The 22,497-nt window shown below is 36.7% G+C and overlaps 1 protein-coding gene across 1 annotated transcript in view; it reads right to left on the bottom strand.

Moving 5' to 3' along the window:
• The window catches only part of WDFY3 (WD repeat and FYVE domain containing 3), a 267,982-nt gene that overhangs the window by 58,336 nt on the left and 187,149 nt on the right, over positions 1-22,497 (bottom strand). Inside the window, 9 exon segments of the mRNA XM_017851638.1 lie at positions 3,664-3,891; positions 5,328-5,405; positions 6,462-6,619; positions 7,480-7,662; positions 9,396-9,505; positions 10,562-10,791; positions 12,133-12,293; positions 14,116-14,215; positions 21,459-21,692. Coding sequence (XP_017707127.1) covers positions 3,664-3,891; positions 5,328-5,405; positions 6,462-6,619; positions 7,480-7,662; positions 9,396-9,505; positions 10,562-10,791; positions 12,133-12,293; positions 14,116-14,215; positions 21,459-21,692 — 1,482 coding nt within the window.

Below are 22,497 nucleotides of genomic sequence, written 5' to 3'. Positions count from 1 at the left end.
AAAAAAAAAAAAAAAAAAAACCTGATTTATTTCTAACAAATCAAAGACCTTAAAACAAGAAATTAATTTTTAAATCACCATTGTATTCTTCAGCTTAAGTGACCAGACAAAAAATGGAAATGTTACTGATAAATAATAATTATTTTAATCAATAATGCAAAAGATCAAATCATTTGCCCTTGCACCAGGTGAGGCTTCAAAAGCAACTTTAGGTTGGCACAAACATATCACAAAAAGTACTGACTATATTAAACATGCATGCAAGGAGGGCAACAAATTCATGGAAGTTTAAAGGAAAGAACTGATTGACCTCTAACTCTGGGAGGCAATATTTTTTAATATAGATCAGGGCAGAGGTGGATTTACTATGAAGTTAAGGTAGTTTAAACTTTAGTAGCCTTCACTTGCATAAGTCCCTTTCAAAACCCTGGAAACAAAGCCCTACTAATTTTATATTCATAATTTTACTCTTTTCTTATAAAGCCCTCTCCTAAACTGTATAAACTACAGGGCCCATAAAATTGCATTCAAGGCCATTTTAATGGAAAAGTTTTAGATTTAGGAAAATTCTATAGAATGCTAAAGAGAAAGCAAAGGAAAAAAGTCTATAACTTAGGGAAGACAAGAATGCTGGCAGTTCATTCACTCAATATTCATTAAGTATTAGGCAGTTTGTTAACACTAGAGAGATAAAACCTAATATAGAATACATTCACTATCAATGGATAATGTCATAAAATGGGCAAACATTAGAATCTTTTCTTCTTCAAAGTGATTCAACTACTAAGGGACTGTTGAACTATACTCCTACCTTACTATACTACTTCGCAGTTGTAGCCTAGAAGGGGTTCCTTAACCACTCTAGGTTTCATTTTCTCATCTGTAAAACTGGGATAACAATATTAACTGTACTTCAGAGGGCTGTTATGAGACTGAAACAAAATGCATTCAAACTGCTCTGTAAAGCATCTAGCTCAGGAGTGTCCAATCTTTTCGCTTCCTAGGCCATATTGGAAGAAAACTTGTCTTGGGTCACACATAAAATACACTAAGACTAACAATAGCTGATGACGTTAAAAAAAAAAATTCTCTCTCTTTTTTTTTTTAGATGGAATTTTGCTCTTGTTGCCCAGGCTGGAGAGCAATGGTGCAATCTCAGCTCACCACAACCTCTGCCTCCTGGGTTCAAGCGATTCTGTCTCAGCCTCCTGAGTAGCTGGGATTACAGGCATGCGCCACCACATCTGGCTAATTTTCTATCTTTAGTAAAGATGGGGTTTCTCCATGTTGGTCAGCATGGTCTTGAACTCCCGACCTCAGGTGATCTGCCTGCCTCGGCCTCCCAAAGTGCTGGGCTCACGGTGTGAGCCACCGTGCCTGGCAAAAGTCTCATTATGTTTTAAGAAAGTGTATGAATTTATGTTGGGTCGCATTCAAAGCCATCCTGGGCTATATGTGACCCGTGGGCCTCGGATTGGAGAAGCTTGATCAGCTCATTGTGCTCTGTAAATATGAGCTCCTCTTTTTTGATTTGATGGTAGAATTCAGTGGGATAATAGATATTATAACTTTTTGAAAATTTGTTTTTTACACTGCCAGAATGTATATTCCAAAAGATACCGTGGACATTTAATGGCATTTCAAATTTACAAAAGATGTGAACTACTAAAACCAAAATAAAAATTATTTCAGAAAATTACACCATAGCAGATTAATCTTGACCTTGATTTGTGCATGAACTATGCAGAATGAATTCTATATTCCGTAACTGTCTCTCCTTCCTGACAGCTTTTTCCTTTTAGGTGAAAGTATCTCCAACATTTCTCAACTGTCTTGTATTTTCCAATACGTAACCCACCTGTTAAATAAATAAGTTCCATCTAGTGCATACTTATTTATGACAGTGTCTGTTTTGATTTCACAGGCTGGTGAATTCCTTTGCCTAGGTAAAATGCTGATGATACTACAGCTGTAGGTGTGAACTCTTAATAGGGTACTTTGTTTTTATTTGATATAGAAGTTTAAATACACTTTTGTAAACAAATGACATTATTACAAGGAAGGAAAGGAGTAGATAAAATATTATGGTTATTGTAAAATAATTCAAAAGTATATGCCTTAGTTAAATCTAAACAGTGAGTTGGTCATATATTTGGGAAAGCATATTTATATTTTAGTATTCTTGAATGGATTCAATTTAAGCATTGACTCAATAAGAAATACTTTATCAAACTGCTAATGCCTTAAATTCTTAATAGATTGTTAGGGAAAAAGATTAACAATTAAAAGATCATATTGTTGCTTTGCTCTTATAAAAGTAAGTGCTAGCAACAGGCTGCAAAAATATGGGTGGATTACCTTTTTTACAGTGCTCCAGAATTAGAAATTATAGTGCTTTAAGGCACAGCTGCATCAAGTATGGCATTCTTGACAGAATTGAATAGCTGGAGAAAAGCAGACTTTAGGGAGCTATCTTCCTAAATTTTAGTAACCATCAGCAGGAGCTAAGACCTACATATATTATTATTTTAGAAATTTTACTGTTAATTGACAAATTATAATTGTTTATGGTGTACAAAGTGATGTCATATGTATATTGTCTGAATGATTAAATCAAGCTAATTAACATATTCAGCACCTCAAATACTTAACAATTTTTGTGCCAAGAACATTTGAAATGTACTCTCTTAGCAATTTAGAAATGTACAATACATTATTATCAATTATAGTCACTAGGAATGTAATAGATCTCAAAAAAATGTATTCCTCCCATTTATCTGAAACTGTACCCTTTGACCAACATCTCCCTATTCCCCTCATTTCTCGGCCTCTGGAAACCTTCATTCTATTCTTTGCTTCTGAGTTTGATTGTTTTAGATGCCCCATATAAGTGAGATGGATCATGTAGTATTTGTCCTTCTGCACTTTGCTTATTTCATGTAACATAATGTCCTCCAGGTTCATATACATTGTTACAAATAACAGGCTTTCCTTATTTTTTAAGCCTGAATACTATTCCATTATGTATACACAGCATATTTTATTTATCTGTTACTCTGCTGATGGACACTTAGGTTGATGTTAAGATCTATATTAGCATCAGGACTGAGGTTAAATCAATCAGTACAAGATAAATGGAGCCAGGGTGTTCGTCAGAGAAAAACAAGAGGCAATGGAACAATTCAAGCTGCCTCACCTTATATGATCAGAGCTACTTAGAAGATTCATGTGTTCTAATATATAGTGCTTATTCTGGACCAGACACTATTCTAAATGCTTAACTAATTTTAATGAACTTAATCCTCCTAATAGTCCTATGAGGTGGAACTATTATTTGCTCGAATTCAGGCATAACAAAACGAAAACCCGGAGAGGTTTAATGACCCGTAACCCAGCCGTAATAACAAAGCGGCGGAGTCAGGTCTTAAATATGGGCAGTCTGGCTCTGGAGTCTCTGCTCTAAACCTCTTTATCATGATGTCTCCTTCTTGCACTGTTGCATCTTTTCACTCCACCTCCACTCTGAGGTTATCAATTCAATGGAGTTTGTAGAATTTTTTAAATGAGCTATTTGAGGTAATTGACTTAATAGAGAAAAAACGCTTACAAAGGAAAATAAAAACTTGAAAGAGCCACTGTGATCATTGAATTCTGCATACTCACCGCCACATTTGTCTCTTGTTCAGTTTCTGGCACGTAAGGGTAATGGTTATAAAACATATCGTTTCGCACCATCTTTTTCCTCATCCTGCAGGGCCCTTCTGTCATCTCCAGCATCCACTTGTCCAGGTGGGAGCCGATGGGAGGGCCCCACAGCCCCCGCTCCCGCAACAGCTCGCACTCAATCTGGCACCACTCTTCCGTCACGTACTTCAGGGCATTCTGCTGACGCTGACAGGAAAGAGTCCAGGTCGGTTTTCAAGCAAAAGCAAGAGTAACAGTAACAAGTCTACAAGTCACTGAAAATCAAGTTATTATTTGGAAACAAACACAATCCACACCATTTCAGTTAACCCTATAAAAGTAAAATTACATTTGTTTATCGTTAAAGTAAGTGGGTTTGTTGTAGAAGGTGGACTTCTTAAAGCATCAAGTAAATGACAGACATGTATAGGGTAGAGTGTGCAATATAGTGGAACAGAGAGTTGAAAGAAGTCTGTTTATCTGGCACAGGAAAGATGGTAATATTACGATGAAAATATATTGAAATGGTTAGCCCTATGTGCGCTAATAAATACATTTATTAGGATTTAAGGATACACCAAACTGGAAAATAGCTACCACAACATGCACGGGGTATAGTCTAGGAAATCAGATGAAGAAAAAGTGCCAACAGGCTTGATTACTGGTGAACTAGGTAAACATTTCCAAAGATTTTAGATGAAGAATGTAAACATGCAGCACTAAGAGGAAACTTGACATTCTTACAAAAATCAAAGAGAAACCATTTTCTCCTGGCCACTGGGATAGATGCAAACCATTTTACTTAAAAGGAAATTATGTCACAGTACAAGTTCTTCTTATCTATCAAATGACAAATATGTAACATTTCAACAGTAGACAATGATAAATAACTTGCCCAACGATTCATGGAATGTAAGTATACACAATTTAAATCTAAAAATAAAGATTTCTAAAATATAACTGTCAGTAAAGATTACTGAGTAAATAATTAAAAATTTACCTATCACAGTAGTACTTATATGTTCTTTGGTTGGGGAAACTAAGACTCTAGCGTGATATCCATAAAATATTAGCAGTTAACCATTCAGAAAACTTTAATAGATCCAAAACAGCTAATCTGAGAATATTTAAGATAAGCTTTTCAGTAATTATGAATTTACCAAGAGAATTTCAATAAATTTATTTTTCACTGACATAATCACCAACCACTTGTAGGGTAGTAAAAAATAATTTCATTTAATCTTGTAATTTTTTACAATTTTAAGAGACTTCTCAGAGACTTGGATGCATGTTTTCACAATCTCCTTGTTAAAAGCCTGAAAAAGAAGGCTCATCCTTACATTTTTATTTTTATTAGGAACAAAGACATGTAACATGTCAGTAGTGAATGTCAACAGAATTCAGCTGGGTTCACTTTCAGTTAGTTGCTTTTTGAAATGCAGTTGATTGACAGAAGATTAAAATTTTCCATCCTAAAATCAGTAGCCAAAGTATCTGATGGCAGGAATAATTAAAACCATCATCTGATGATGAATACAGTCCAGCAAGTACCTTAAAATGGGCAGAAAGATACCAGGACAAACAGAGACCTTTTACATACAAAAAATGTAAAACAAACCATTATGATGATTATAAATCCTTACCTCCTGATATTCTTTATATTGTGTATCTACTAAGTCGCGAACAACAGCAATGTGAGTAAACATCCACTGTGAAATCTCCTAACAATGGATGGAAAAAGAGTCTTAATATTTCATGGATTTCTGGAAAAAAATAATTACCCTTGAAATTAATGCTAAATAATTGGTTAAAATTCTGCCAAAAGCACCAACACAGAAAACTAAAACAAAAAATTCGGAATGAATTCCATGCTTGTGTGATGGACACAGATCTGCATGCTCTCCTACCCCCCAACCCCCTTCAAGGAAGGGCTTTCTGCCCACGTTTCTGGGCTGCTGTCGACACCCTCAGGGATGGCCTTAGCTGCAGAAGGAAGATGGGGTGCCCCACATCCAATGATCTAGGGGTGAGAAGAATCACACATTTCAGCTTAATGGAGGTCAATTCTAAGAGGGTATTCTGTCCTCAAAGCTCCACTTAGTTTGGCTGAGGCTGTCACTAGCAGCCTGACTTTTCCCTATATCCAATCCTGCTTTCTTCTCCCTTCCACAGGTATTGATTCCAAGGGCACCCCCTAATATACATTATGCACACTGAACTCCATCTCAGAGTTTGCTTCCTAGAAAACCTGATGCATGAGAAGGCTGACACATACTATTTCTCTCAGACCTTTTCATAGCTGCCACTTAGATTCTGGGATGGTGAAGGAAGTAGGAGGAAGAAGTTAATGCTGGAGGCGGATGAGCTTTTAAAAAACCATCAATCATAGGTATATACAACAAGACTAAAAATTTAAAAAGGCTTGTTCGGCTATTGCCTTAAAATTTATATAATTATTAGTAATAACATTATTGAAAGCTGGGAAAATTGAGAGAAAATTATCCATAGTCTGACCATATATTAATCTCTAAATCTCATCTTATATCCAGTTATAAAATGTGTATAAGTAAATAGCACTAATAAATACTTTTATCATAAGAAAATAAGAGAAATTCCCATAGTCTGGATTACTTCTATCTTTATTCTAAAGCAAAAATACAGGAAAGTTTCATTTCCAATCAACTGCTTGTACATGTTAAGTATATTATATAAAATACTACAACTAAACCTTGAAATATAAATTTCTAATAATATCATCAATGAAACTAAAAAAGTACCTGGGTGGAAAGACTGTGTTTATTAAGACCACTTTCTTTTCGATTCCTTCTTGATCCTGTTAACTTGGAAAGACCAAAGCCACTGCTGACACGGGATAATTTGGACTGTGTGGTGGGCACTAAAGCTTCTCCTCGACTTATGCATTTCTTTTCATGGGCTATGAAAAATTAAATTAGATTATTTTATAATTTCTCCATGTATTTATGAATCTTCCTTTTAAAACTTTCATATGTGGTTATAAACTACAACGCTGTAGTTAACAAAAGCAGCACATATTACAGATGCAGACATTACATTCAGATATCACAAATTTATTTATTGGTAATCTTGCTTAAGGATGATTGCTTGCAAATTACTGTATTACCTGAACTTATAGTTGGTTGAAACTTCACAGCTCTGTAATAACATGCACATGTAACTATGAGTTTCTATATTAATAATTCATAATCACCTAATTAAAATCTTTGGTGTTGGGTATACTTCGCAACTTAGAAATGTTTTGGATTTTTAAAAGGTTATATAGCTTATACACTGTGGATTATATAATGGCACCAGAGAATCTACGGTAAAAAGCTATAATTTAATACATCAATATTACTGCAACAAAATGTATGAATAGTCCCATACCAAGTAGGACAAAGAAAGATAAGTTAGGTTCTGCTATAAAGTCAGTTTTGGCACCAAATTAATGAAAAAACAGAGCTTTTTGAATTTCTAAATTATAGTTAAGGGATTGTTGACCTGTAGCCAAGACAGTGACCGTACTAGAGCTGCTAGCAATGTATTACATTCTGAATGCAAAAATGCCTAATGTATAACATACCTCAGATATAAAAAAAAAACTCAAAGAAAAGTAAGATCTCAGTATAATCATTCTAGAATGGTTGTTATATTGATTTTCATTTCTACTAACTTTATAGTATCCTTTTGGGAATGCTGTAATCACATATTTAAAGTATACCCATATATGACAGCCAAATGTAAATCTCCTGGTCATAATATCTCTATAGGCCTTACCCAAATGATTCTGCCAGCACTTCAGGGCAGCTTCTTCAATGAGTGGCCTTGCTGTAGCTATGTCCACGTGGCCCCTTTCATTCACAGGCAGAGTTACTTTGAAAAGCTCTTCTAAGACTTGTTTCTTACTATGTATCAGTTCAGTCCAAACTCTGTTGACAGCTTTTATGAGAAGCTGACGCCCTAGTAAACAAACAAACAAACAAGCAAGCAAATGATCAAAACAAGGCATAAAGTTAGTTTTTATTTTTCTTCATGTTTACATGTAGGAATTTTGACTACAATATTTAATTGTTTAAAAAAAAAAAAAGCTCATGTTGTATCTAGCCCAGTGAAAAGGTTATTTAGACAACTCAAACTGTGGCTGCCTATTTAGAAAACATTAAAAATATCTTTATATTCATAAAAAAGAACTACATTTTATTTATAAAATTGGAAATTATATATATGTAATTATCTAACTTTTCTAGATTAAAACTTATCCCCATTTAAAAGTAATTTTTAGATCTGAATGTTTAAGGTGAGTTCAAAACTAAGTTAGTATTCTTGAATATCTTGCACAAGAAAAGAAATATTTTGAGAAGACTTTTACTATGAAATTCATTCTTACTTTGGATTCCTTGTTTGTAAGCCTGACACCTCCTCCAGACCAGTCAGCCCTCAGCAATCACCTGAGGGCCTGTGATAATAAGCTCTGCTAGTCCCTCACCCCAGGGTTTCTGATTCAGTAGGTCAGAGTAGGGCAACAGAATCTGCTTTTCTACCAAGTTCCCAAATGATATTGATGTTGCTATTGTGAGGACCTTGCTATGAGAACCAATGCCAGTTCCTCAGGGGGTGAAAATAATAACCACATCCTTGGTGTTCAGGATTCAAAACATTTTGCTGAAAGAACAGAGAATAAATTCATGTTTAAATGAAGGAATGAAATTAAAACGAGTGCTGGGCTTCCTGACAATGAAACCATATGTAAAACTATTGCACAGTATTTCTGGGGAGAAAAATACTACCAGAGTGATTTCTCTTTATCACTAAACATGTGGAAGTAAGAAATCAATCCATACAAAGACTTCAATATGCAATGCTTACAGGATCAGTGGGAAAACCAGATTGAAAAAAGAGCTTGCAGTGAGCTGAGGTCCAGATCGCGCCGCTGCACTCCAGCCTGGGCTACAGAGCGAGACTGTCTCAAAAAAAAAAAAAAAAAAAAAAGAGAGGGGCTGGGCACAGTGGGCTCACAGCTGTAATCCCAGCACTTTGGGAGGTCAAGGCTGGTGGATCACTTGAGGTCAGGAGGTTGAGACCAGTCTGGCCAACATGGTGAAACCCTGTCTCTACTAAAAATACAAAAACAATTAGCCAGGCATGGTGATGCTCGCCTGCAGTCCCAGCAACTCAGGAAGCTGAGACACGAGAATCACTTGAACCTGAAAGGTAAAGGTTGTAGTGAGCTGAAATTGTGCCACTGCACTCCAGCCTGGGTGACTGAGCAAGATTTAAAAAAAAAAAAAAAAAAAAAGAGAGAGAGAGAGTATAAAGAAGAATAAAAAATAGCTCTATTGATAACCTGTCTCAAGCAATATTTGCCTACTCTGATGTGATATGCCTAGCATTACCATTGGGCAGTTCTCTTTACAGTTAATTCCAAGGTAGTATTTATACTTAAGCAAACGTAAATATTAATACCACCACCAAATCTCACAGTGTTACTAAGAAACGATGAGCTTAGCAACATTACTGGTTCGTGCTTTACTCTTACTGGCATGAGGGGACTCTTTGTCTATGTATAGGTTGCTCTACTGGGAGAGTTGCTATCAATGCTGGCAGTTTCTGAAGCCAATTTGTTGGTTATGTCTTAAAAACTGGAGATAAAACAACCACAACAATTTAAAAACATCCCAAGTTGAGGCAATTACCTTCACTAATATCTTGGCTGTAACTACCATCTGGTTCAATGTCAGAGGGGATCATAATGTGCCATGTGGTCATGCGGGCTTCTGCTTCCAGTCCAAATCCATCCACGTTGCTGAAAAATTCCAGTCAGTTTAAACTTTATGAAGGAAATGATTAGCTGAAGACTACAGCAACTAAGAATTACTCCATTTCCATTACCAGCAGACACTGAATGTCTACTCAGCAGATGCACAGAATAGAGCTCTAGTTTGCCAGGAAGATGCCATTTTTAAGAGGTGATCAAATAAATCCACTTGACTAAATGTAATTAGACTAATCGATAGCATCAAGATTATTACCTTAATATTTAATATGCCTTTTGATTACTGTGAATATTTTAACTTAACAATTACAAAATGTTCATTCAACTAACATTTTTCTAATATGCCTGTGTCCTCTCTCCAGTCTTATATCTCACTACTCTGCTCCTGTAGTGAAACAGTTGCAGTTCCCCTGAGGTGCCACTCTTTCTTCCCTCTGGGCATTCATACAGACTGTTCTTTCTTCCAGTAGCAGTTGTCTCCATTCTCTCGTCCTCCCCAACCAGGTCTCAAGCTGCAGCTCAGCAGGTATTTCTTTCAGGTTAGGGGCCCCTCTTATGTGCCTCCAAAGCACTGGGTTGTTCCTAGCAGATCACTCAAAGCTGACTGGTCTTGCTTAGCTGTTTCCCCTCAAGAAGGCTGCCACAGGGTCTATCTTACTTACATTTTGTACCACCCCTTAATTCAAGGCTTGGCCCCGGGAGACTCTAATAAAACATCTGTCAAAGCAATCAACTGGAAAATACTAATTTTACTCATTTAACACATAACACTGCACTGAGCTTTAGTTTTTACTTCTCTCAGACTTCAATGGTAGATAATTTTGTTTGCTTTAAAAGCAAACTGCCTTACATAAGTGACATATGGTGATAATGGAAAATTTTACAGGTGTAGAAAACTAAGTTAAAGGAAAAAATATACCCATTATTTCACTGCAAAATGCAACACTTGCCCTTTACCTTTTGCATAAAGGTTTAAATAAAACAGAATAAGGGTAAAAGAAATGTTACTATCAAAAAAATGAAGAATTTTGTTGGAGTAACATCAAAGCCAAATTTAACATGGCAAACTGAACCTAAAGGATTTACCTTCCAGCATGTAGATTGATCAAGCAGTGGGCCAGACAGCTAATGAATTCTTGGTCATGGTTCCCAGGTCCCAGGATCAAGTTTCTGTTTACAGTGAGGACCCTGAGTGAATCAAGCAGAGCTACTTGCTGAGGAACAGTTTTGTGTGCCCGTGAGAACTGGTACAAGATGGTCCTATTGAGGCAGTGATACACTGCATCCAGTGACAATCCCTGTGATCTTCTCTTTGACTGAAGACATGAAAGATATGTTTTTAGTACAATAGACAAAAGTAAAACACCTGTTAATCATTCACACATGAACTTTTATTAGGTCTATTATATACCAGATGCCATGCTAAGTATGAAGGTGCTAAGTTAAAAGATACAAAGCTCTTGCTATTATGGATTTCAGAACCCATGAGTCACATCAATACCACTTAATGAATGATATGATGGCTACATAAAAAAAGAGCTCCCAGGGAGGGGAGCCACTAATGCTGCTGTGGGCAGAGCAGTCTCCCTGAGAACATGAGGATGTGAGTGACATCTAGGGGGAGTCTCCTCACAAATATATTTTGTTAGGATAAATGATCACTATTCAAAAGTACTGAAAAAAATTAAGATGTTACTAAAATCATTTTTTTTTTGACATTCTAATTCATCCCCTCGTTTGAGAATTTTCTCTTTGGCTTAAATACAAATATATCCCTTTAAAAAGACTTAGGTGACATGAGAGCCTATGCATCTGTGTACCATATGCTAATAAAACATGTAATAATTATTTCCTACTTTCTACATTAAGTATTAAATAAGATTAATCAATTGTGCCAAACCAGGCCAAACCCTTAATTAAAAGTACTGTGAACATGCACAAAAAATAACAACTTCAAGAGAATATAAACTACAAGAGAAGGAACTTTGTAAAGATGTAACTGATAAGAGAATATTCTTTTAATATCAACTCTTTATGCTGTGTAAACCTTTACACATGGATGCAGTATGCAGTACAAACCTACCAAACTGTATTAAGGTATTTAAATCTATCTGGGTAGCAAAGAATAACACCTAGGCAACTTTACAAGGGACACACTGGCACCAGGCAATTGGTAATAGGGGAGGGGTTCAAAGTCTGCATGTCTATTCAGTTTTTTTTTTTTTTTTTGAGACAGAGTCTCGCTCTGTCACCCAGGCTGGAGTGCAGTACTGTGATCTCGGCTCACTGCAACCTCCGCCTCCCAGGTTCAAGTGATTCTCCTGCCTCTGTTTCCCAAGTAGCTGGAATTACAGGCACACACCAACGTGCCTGGCAAATTTTTGTATTTTTGGTAGAGACAGGGTCTCACCATGTTGGCCAGGCTGGTCTCTGACTCCTGACCTCAAGTGATCCGCCCGCCTTGGCCTTCGAAAGTGCTGATACTACGGGTGTGAGCCACTGTGCCTGGCCTGTCTCCATTCACTTTTAATAAGCTTAGCTTTTTATTAAATGTTAACATTCATTATCAGTTACACTTCATTTCAACAATTTTGACACCATAGGCAAAGTTTTGAATAGGAACATGTACTCTACAACTGATAGTGACAATGGATTACCTGTGCAATTAGTTGAATTATAAAATCTATAAGAAGTTTAGATTCTTTGTTGAACATGCCTTGCCAAAGCTTGTCCACCACACGCTGTGTGAAATAAAACACATTGTTCACCAATACCTGGTAGCTTCCTCCACTGGTAATAGGCAGAGATGCGTCTTCCCCTAAATTCCAGTAGGAAAAAAATGTCTAAGAAAATTGATATCTACCAACACAAGACCAGATCCTCAAAAAAATAAGGCTAAGGAAAAATAAGTGTATCTACAACATGTAGAAATATGACTACTAGCTTTTATGTACTACTTGAAGAAAATGACGTTCAATGGTCAGAAATCAGGATAAATAATTTCAGCAGGATAAAGTGTTATGGATTGAAACTACCTGTGGAGTCTCCTATTGCCTAAAGAGAGTCTGTGATAAACAAGCAGTTCCTCAACAGAAACTGTCAGTCACAGGTGTTCTCCATTTGAGAGAAAACGGGCCAGTTTATTAGCTCTTAATTGATTTTGTGTAAGTAATAAAGGGTAAAACTGTAAAACAAAACTGTTTTAGAGTATAGCTCTAATAGCAGTGAAGTAACACAGACAGAAAAGAGCTTCAGGAAAATTGTGAAAAATAAAGTATAATCAATGTTGAGGGGTGTGTTTAGCCCCTCCATCATTACCACTGGCTCTCTTTCTAAAGCTATCTGAGTGTTTTCAGTGTGTTTGCATATACATATTGCTTTCAGATTAATCCTCCTAGCTCCTCCTCCTAACCAGAATGCTTCCTCTAAGCCAGGGGTCCCCAACTCCCAGGCCATGGACTGGACCACACAGCAGGTATGAGGCAGGTGTGCAAGCATTACCACTGGAGCTCCTTCTGTCAGATCAGCCACGGCATTAGATTCTCATAGGAGGGCAAGCCCTATTATAAACCGTGCATGCAAGGGATCCAGGGTTGCACAATCCTTCTGATAATCAAATGATAAATGTAATACTTGAATCATCACAAAACCATAATCCTCCCCCCTTGGTCTGTGGAAAAACTGTCTTCCATGAAACTGGTCTCCAGTGCCAAAAAGTTTGGAGACCGCTTTAAGCCTTTCCTCCACAGAAATTCTGGAGGTTTGATTTTTATTATTCTCACCTAATGGTAATAATAAATTTTATTATTCTCACCTAATGTCACAGAATTTGATTTTTATTATTCTCACTTAATGCTAAATTGCCCCATTAATCAAAATTATTTGTGTTGTGTCTTTGCGTAGTATGACTGCTCTAAACTGATAAGTACAAAAGTGTGACTTGACTTTGAGAGTGCATAGTTGCATGTTAAGACAATACTAAAGATTTTCTGGCAAATTTACTTTGGGAAAAAAATTGTAATTTAATAGCACAGAGGTTATATGATTAGTATTATTGCTAGAAACTCAAAAGTAGCATATATAGTATACTAACCCATTATGTTTCCTTCTCTTATAATTCTACTTTGTTTTATACACAAATGTTGGCTTCACTGTAAATGTATTAAGTTTTATATTTTTATTGTAATTAGATATAGACATACAGAAAAAACACATTTCAATGTGTTTTGACTCTATGTCTTGGAAGCCATACTAAAAAGATAACATACATATACCTATGTCCCAACAATTCCACTCATAGGTATATAGTCAATAGATATGTGTAAGTATTATACACATATGTGGTCCATATGAACATGAATATTTATAGCAGCTGTTAAAATTATCTCAAGATGAAAACTTTCATTTGTCTGTCAAGAGTAAAATGACAAATTGATATAATCACATGATGAAATACTATATATTAATGAAAACAATGGACTCCTGCTACATGCAACAAGACAAATCTCACAAATATAATGTTGAGTATGAGAAGCCAGACAAAAAAGGAAAGAAAAAAGCTGATATTAAAAAGTAGTTTTACTTGGGGCTTAGAGAGGAAAGTGATTATAGGTATTTTATAAAATAAAACACAGAATTACCTAATAACACATCAGCTGCAAGCAAATGGTCCATCACACTATCCAAAATGTAAGTTTGAAATTCTTTTTGCTGAGTTCTTGTAGACCTTTCAGGGGAAGCCTAATCAAGAAAATTTAGGATTAGAAACAGAACCAACAACAACAAAAATATGAGCTCAACCATATTTACATTACCTAATGTATTAAAAGATTAAAAAATCCTACTGAAAATTTTTTTAAATGCCACGAGAGATGGTATACATGCTTACGGACTTTCACATATTTTCTAACTATAGAATTAAAAATAATTTAAAGTAAAGGTGAAACGTCATCTTCTTTTGAATCAAGTTCTTAAAACATAGTATTCTAAACATTATATTTATTATATGGTTACAGTTTATATTATATAACAAATAATACATAAACAATATATATAGTATTGTTATATAAAAACTGTTATAACAGTTTATAACAATATAAACTTTAGCAATATAATAAATATTTGACTGTTATCGCACCTCACTTCCAAAAGAGATATGGCAGTTTATAATGAAATACAGATAAAATAAATAACAAATGAATTATAAAGCCATTAAAATAAAAACAAAACCCAAGAATCTAGTAATTAAGAGGGCATGTCAATAGGGAGGGGAAATATATTTGCAACAAAAAAAAATTAAGCACAAATTTCTGAGCTTCATAGGTGTCAAGAAAACAATGGTTTACAAAGCTTTCTATTGTCTATAAAAAGAAACACATAGTGTCACAAGTGCCTACAGTCCTAGCTACTAGAGAGGCTGGGGTGGGAGGACTGCTTGAGTTTGAGTCAAGCCTGTGCAATATAGCAAGACCCTTTTATGAAAAAAAGTAAGAAGGAAAGAAAAACACAATAGATGGTCAGCAAAGACATATATTTTCCTAAAATTGTTCTGAGAGGAATGTTCTCTGTGGGTTTTTGTGAGGACAGTGAACAACCCTATATAGGTGGTATCTTTGCTAAGTTTTACAATGTACAAAGATGATTCTGAAAATTATCTTATGTTAAAATGTCGAGCACAAAGTTAAACTGTAGTCTACTGACAACAATTCTACTTGTAATTAGGGTACGACAATCCAGGTGCATAACTTTCCAGTATCTGATCCGGTGAGCAGCAAGGAACTGGGAACAGTGGGATGAGATGTAGGAAAGAGCCTTTTGTCACCCTCAAATGCCAGTAGTTTCAGCCAGGTTTTTGATAGGAGTTGGATATTAAACAACTCAATAAATGTCATAACGTCCTTTCTTAAAAAAAGGTCTGTATGTTTTAGATTCAGGCACAGTATTGAGGTTTTGCAAGTGAAATAGAAGAACCTACTTATTCTTGAATAGGGAGATCCGGGACTATATTTATGACCATGTTACAAAGGTGGGCTTTTAGAATGCTGTTCTATTTTCCCTTCTATTCTGATTTTCAAGGTGGTCCTGTTAAATGTTTTAAGAAAGTAGCTAGAATAAAAGTTCTATATTGAGAACAAGAACACTAACCTAAGTTCTCAAAAGCCAACCGCTAAACCAAAATTGTAAGGAAAATTGCTCCTTCTTCTGCATAAGACTACTTATTTTGTTTTAAAATGACAAAATATGGGTCTAGTAAGAATTAAAAGAATACCAGTACTTAGGAGTTTGGTTTGTCATTAAACTAATTTGGGAAAAAGTGAAGAACATCTCATGTTGTTTTTAATCTTGATAAATTTTCCTGTGTAGTTAACAGATTAATACAATAGCGAGCAGGAGACTTGTGACCAAGGCCTGTCTAGTCCTTTCAAGCTGATACTACATTGAGTGTCTTATCCCTATAAACTGAAGAGGATGTGAGGACTTTTAAGTGATTAACAGCAGACTGACAGTTACAGGAGGTTTTCCTTATAATTATATCAGATACCATTTTATCCAATAGCTTGAGTCATCATAATTTGGTAAGGAATAAAGCTTTCCAGTCACAGGAGGACATAAACATTTTGAAAAAAATGGTAATCCTGGCTGGGCATGGAGGCTCATGCCTATAATCCCAGTACTTTGGGAGGCTAAGGTGGGTGGATCACTTGAGCCCATGAGTTTAAGATCAGCCTGGGGAACATGGCAAAACCCTCTCTCTACCAACAAAACAAAACAAAAAGTCTGGCACGGTGGTGTGTGCCGGTAGTCACAGCTACTTGGGAGGCTGAGATGGGAGGATTGATTGAGCTCAGCAGGTCAAGGATGCAGTGAGCCATGACTGTGCCACTGTATTCCAGACTATGCAACAGAGCAAGACCCTGTCTCAAAAAAAGAAAGCTACTCTTTCAGGCTCATAATCAACTCAAGGTGGTTAATGAGATAAGTAGTAATGAGTAGGGCTTATCAGATCTTAATTAGAAAAAGTTTTGAAGTCTGTAAAACAAAGGGACTATTAAACATACAGAAGTGCTTGGTGAATGTAATTTATTTTTATTAAAATAATATTCTTTCTTATTCCAGAAGGATTTAAGACTGGCTTACTCATCAACAGGTATTTAATTTTCTGATTTGTCTCAATAAAACTGTTACACGCATGATGAGGACCCAGAATTTACACTTGTGACTGGTCCTAGTGGCCTAGTTTGATGTTCTTGCTGAGATATATAGCAGTCTAACTTTTCAAGGACTTAACATTTTATGAAAGCATGCATTGTTGTCTCTGAGATGTTTTTTCTTTTTAAACAATTCACTGGACTACTGTTTTGTGCCAGACACAGGGCTTATATAGGGCTTATATATATATACATTATCTCATATAGTCAGGAAAATACCCTTGAAATAGATACTAATGATTTTAGAAATAAGTTAACTGAGGCTTCGAGAGAGTAAGTCACTTGGTCAAGTCACGTCTAGGATTCAAATCTCAGTTTCTGTGAAGCCAAAGCCCATGGCTTCACCAGTTACATCATACTCTCCCCACTCTACTGAAATCTCCTTATGAAAGTTAAAAGCACAAGTACAAATCTGCAGAGCGTGGGCTACAATCTCTTCATCACTCTTTTAGATAAGACTGGTTGGCCCACCAGACAACCAGAATGAAGGCAGCCAGTCAACATATCCATCTTTAAACAATCAGAATCCTTTTCGAGGTCTTGGGGATACTACCCAGAATCTTTGTGTCCCACACACAGGCCAGACAGCCTGTACACGTCTGCTGCCCATGGGTAAACAGCACAGTCACTATGGAAGGCGAGCCTTTGGAATTCTGTCCTGTTTCTGTAATGGGCTGGAAGGCTTTAAAGATAGGATTTTGAGTCTCCTGATTCTGACTGTAGTCTGCCTGTTGACTGATTTTTCCTCTCTGAGTTATTCTGTGGTGCTCTCTTTGCCCACTTGGCCATTGTTTTTTGCTTGTATCCCTGTAGTTCCTCAGGGTGGGTTTCACTCTGATGTATGACTATGGGGAGCTCTTGCAGAAGATGGTTGGAATAGAGTCCAGTGAACTCCTCAGACCACAGCAAGGTGCTTATGGTGTCAGAGAAGTGTTGGCCGTATCCCCTCCCAAATCTCATCTTGAATTGTAGCTCCCATAATCCCCACAAGTCATGGGAGGGACACAGTGGAAGGTAATTAAATCATGGGGGTGGTTACTCTCATGCTGTTCTTGTGATACTGAGTGAATTCTCATGAGACTTGATGGTTTTATAAGGGGTATACCCCACTTCACTCTGCACTTCTCCTTGCTGCCACAATGTGAAGATGGACGTGTTCGCTTCCCCTTCTGCCATGATTGTAAGTTTCCTGAGGCCTCCCCAGCCATGCTGAATTATGAGTCAATTAAACCTCTTTCCTTTAAAAATTACCCAGTCTCGGGTATATCTTTATTAGCAGTGTGAAGTTGGACTAACACACACTGCAAGTCAGCACCCTCTCGGTTTCATTATCTTTACCTCCAGATATACACAAATCTGTTTGAACTGTTCATATGCACTTTCTTCCCATTGCCACAGTATTTATTTGCAGCAAATTCATTTGGCTCTCCAGGAGAAGTCCGGTGGTGACAGCAGAGGTTACTGATAAACAGGAACTAGGAAAAGAGTCTCCAGGCACCCCTATAGAAGACGACACAGGCCACTTAGTCAATTTTTTGAGTATGTTTAAGTGTTGGGCACTGTGTTATGAGTATTAAATCTTATTTAGTTTTCACAATAATTCTCAGAGAGAGGTTCCACTTTTATATCATTTTACAGATATGTAAATTGTATAGATGTGAAGATAATTGAACTTGGTCAAGGTCACACAGGTATATCCAGCACACATGTAATTCCTCAAAATACTTTTTGCTGGGTGATGTACATATATTTAACCCTCACAGTAATCTTGTAAGAGGGATGGTAAATAGTATCATTCTCTAGAGAATGAATTTAGCTTGGGAAGATGAACATGCTTATACAATAAACAACAGGGCCAGAATTTAAACCCAGGCACTTCTTACTCTCAAACTTATGCTCTAGCTTTCTGCCACACCACACCACTTCCCTTGTATTTGGCCTCAGTCACACTAAAGCCAGTCTATATGAGTGGGAATCTCCTATTTGTATGCTAATGAATTTTACTGCTAATGAGGATAATTTTACATGTTCTTTTGTAGATATAATCAAGTAAGTAGATACTTTTAAAATGAAATTCTAACACTCATAAGACTGAACATGCTCTGGTTCACGTTTACTGGACTCAGATGTTCAAGCCCCTTCCTTCACAAAGGTAAATGGTAAATATATAAGATAATTCTCTCTCTCTCTCTTTTTTTTTTTTTTGAGACAGGGTCTCACTCTGACACCTAGGCTGGAATGCACTGGAATGCAGTAGTGTAATCATGGCTCACTGCAACTTTGAACTCCTGGGCTCAAGCGATCCTTCCACCTTAGCCTCCAGTAGGTAGGATATAGGCACGCACCACAACACTGGCTATGGCTAATTTTTTTGTAAAGATGGGATTTCACCTGTTGCCCAGGTTGGTCTTGAACTCCTGGCCTTAAGAAATCCTCCTGCTTTGACCTCCGAAAGAAAGGGTTGGGATTACAGGCATGAGCCACCATGCTCAACCTAATTTTCTTCTTGAATCTCTTCATGGATAAAGACTTCATAATCATAATTTTCAAAATCATAGGTTTATAATTAATTGTTACACCATTGGAAGACATAGAATGTTAATATTTCATTAATATAAAAATTTTTTGTATATGTATTCTGCATATGTATATTAAAGATCCTCAAAATATTTAAAAGAAAATTTCTATGTTTTTTATTAGATGGTATCCTATCTTCCTGTTTGGGAATTTCCAGGGATGAATAGTTAAATGATTCAAAAATACAGTAAGCCTTACTTGATGTCATTGGCAGGTTCCTGGCAACTGCAACTTTAAGCGAAACAATGTACAGCAGGTCTTCAAATAACATCGTTTCCTTCAACATAGTTTTATTGTAAGGTTGATGAGGAAAAAAATTTAGTTTTGCTACACATCATTGTGCTTAAAGCTGCAGCTACCAAGAACCTATCAATGACATTAAGCGAGGACTTACTGTACTGACAGAATACACCAAGTCTCTGTGCTAACTGTTGTGAGAGATGAAGGAATACTTGAAAGTTGGTCTCTAAGCAGTTTATAATTTATCTGGAAACTGCAATCCTGACACCCCCTGCTTTTCCCTGAACTATAATTCTACTCCCTTGTATAATGAAGCACTATTCTACTGTAGGGCAAATTCATGCCCACAACGAAGAGAACCTTACTTCAAGGTTAATACATGTTATTATATATCAAATTTTTCCTACTAAAAAAATATAGAAAACAAAAATAAAGGGCAATTATACAATTTATATATGGTTAATTAATTAGCTATTCAGGTTCCAGAAGCTTGAAAATGCTGTCACTGGATATTTCCAGTCATTCCATATCTTTCATGTATGTATTTTCCTTTTTTGATCAGTTATGCTTTCTTGCACACTTCTCTTCTGGCCTTTATCCTATTATTTTCTGATAAACTATTTCACTTTTTCACAAAATGCTTCACATTTTTACCATATACAGTGAGGTACTGGTCATCTCTCTTCTTAGAGCTTTTTAAAGTTTCCAAAGGGGAGAAGTTCCATTGGGCCTGCTTTTTAATTCTACCACATGCATTAGTGAGGAAACCAATATTAAACATTGCCATCCTGGTTAAATGCTTAGCATAACTGGTACCCTAATTACATTAGTGATTTTTTAAAAATTGACCAAATTGAGATATTTTCACATGAATAAGATAAACATGTGGTTTTCAGGTTGCTATTTATAAGTTAACTGTACTAGCCACTAGAGGGCGCACAAAAAAAAAAATCTCAGGTTCAGCCGTCAAACGGCTGAGAGAGAGAGTGGAAGTTCCTCAGACAGAAAAGCAGTCTTCTCCACAGATCTACTCTTTCACAAAACATATTATTTTCAGAGCCCCTGGCATGGACTGTTTGACCTTATTTACATGAATTGGTCAAAAGAACATTAATGTATATGCAACTAATTATACGGTATTAAATTTTCTCTCTGTGATATCTTCAGGCTTTTCTAGGTAAACATTTTTTAATACTTTTCTGGGATAGCTAATTTCTAGAGCCAGCAATAAGGTCACTTAAAGGCTTAGAGCTACTCTCATTTTCTGATGCATCAGTTGATTCACATCAATTGTCCGGAGAATGGGCAGGCAGGCAACCTAGAAGTTTGCTGCCTTGGAGAATTTAATAAGTGGATCCTGGGCACCTATTCTGTACAATGCACCATGTCTTAAGCTGCACGGGACACTGACAACAGTAACACCTGGCAATGATAGGTAAGATAAATTGATGTAGGTAGTTATAAGGTAAGAAGACAATGCCACTAGGCACTGTTAATGTCCAGGGAAGGGACTGGCACACTATGGCCTGTGGGCCAAATACAGCCTGTGCTGTTCCTGTAGATAAAGTTTTATCAGAACGCTGCCATGCTCATTCTCTTATGTACTGTCCATGGCTGCTTTCTAGCTACAACAACGTAGCTGAACAGTTGTGACAGAGACAGTATGGCTCACAAGCTTAAAATATTTACTATTTGGCTTTTTACAGAAGTTTGCCAGCTCCTAGAGAAAGGATGATAAAGGACTGAATCAGAGACATCCTTGAGGGAAGGAAAAGAAGAACAAATTGATAGGGTCTAAAGCACATGTGGGATTAAGAACTTTGCACAGCCTATAACATGTTCTGCCTACACATAAACAAGAGGAATTAGAAATCTTTGGCATAGAACTTGCTTGGTTACCAATGTTCTAATTTAAAAAGTAATGCAAAAGAGATATAAATGCGTTTCTTTTTCTTTACCTCCAACAAAAGATCAATTAGTGGAGTTTGCTTGCTGGCAGGGGTGAGACAGAGGTTGTCTATGATTAAGACTCGCATGAAGTCAAAAACGAACTTTTTAGCCGGGTGATTGGTCAGATATGTCTTGGTGCCCACATTGCAGTACTCTGATTGGCTCCTGTTCATCCCTGTGTCTGCTGCAAATGCTTTAAACTCTTCTGCTGGAGATCCAACTTCATCATCAAGGTCAGTCACCTAGTAAAATCAAGTGGAAAGATACGGTAATCACATTAGACCCTGACATTTCTACCTCTGTGTTTCCTAAAAATAAAACTGTAGCAGCAGCGTTTTCCACCTATTAAGCTGTTCAGCACATTATTTCACTCTGCTTTACTCGACCCTTCCTTTCAAGGTAGTAATCTGGCACCATATGTCATGGTTATGCAACATATGGTGTTTCTGACTGACCACTAACAACATATCACCTTCATGTTGAATTATATGTCTACTGCAGCTAACTGCACTTAAAATATATGGAATAAAATGAGGATAACTATGTTTCCATATTTGAACTCTACCCCTACTGTGAAGTCAAATGTCACAGAATTTCAGATAAAAATCTGGCATAACGGTAGCATGTAAGGGCTGATCCATTTTTTATAGGTTAAAAAAAAAAAACAAATTTAAAAAAACCAACAATACTAGTACCAATTTTGAAACCAAGTGACAGAGAGAGAGAGACTAGGAAAGAAATTATAAGACGCTGATGGCCAGACGCAGTGGCTCACGCCTGTAATCCCAGTACTTTGGGAGGCCGGTGCGGGCGGATCACCTGAGATCAGGAGTTCGAGACTAGCCTGGCCAACACGGCGAAACCCCATCTCTACTAAAAACACAGAAAAATTGGCCGGGCATAGTGGTCCATGCCTGTAATCTCAGCTACTCAGGAGGCTGAGGCAGGAGAATTGCTTGAATTTGGGACTCAGAGGTTGCAGTGAGCCGAGATCATGCCACCATTGCACTCCAGTTGGGATGACAAGAGCGAAACCCTGTCTCAAAA

The sequence above is a fragment of the Rhinopithecus bieti genome, unplaced genomic scaffold (genome assembly GCF_001698545.2).
Source record: "Rhinopithecus bieti isolate Rb0 unplaced genomic scaffold, ASM169854v2 scaffold_33935, whole genome shotgun sequence".
Classification (NCBI taxonomy): domain Eukaryota; kingdom Metazoa; phylum Chordata; class Mammalia; order Primates; family Cercopithecidae; genus Rhinopithecus; species Rhinopithecus bieti.
Note: the sequence above shows the minus strand (reverse complement) of the source record. Positions and strands in the feature narration are given on the sequence as shown.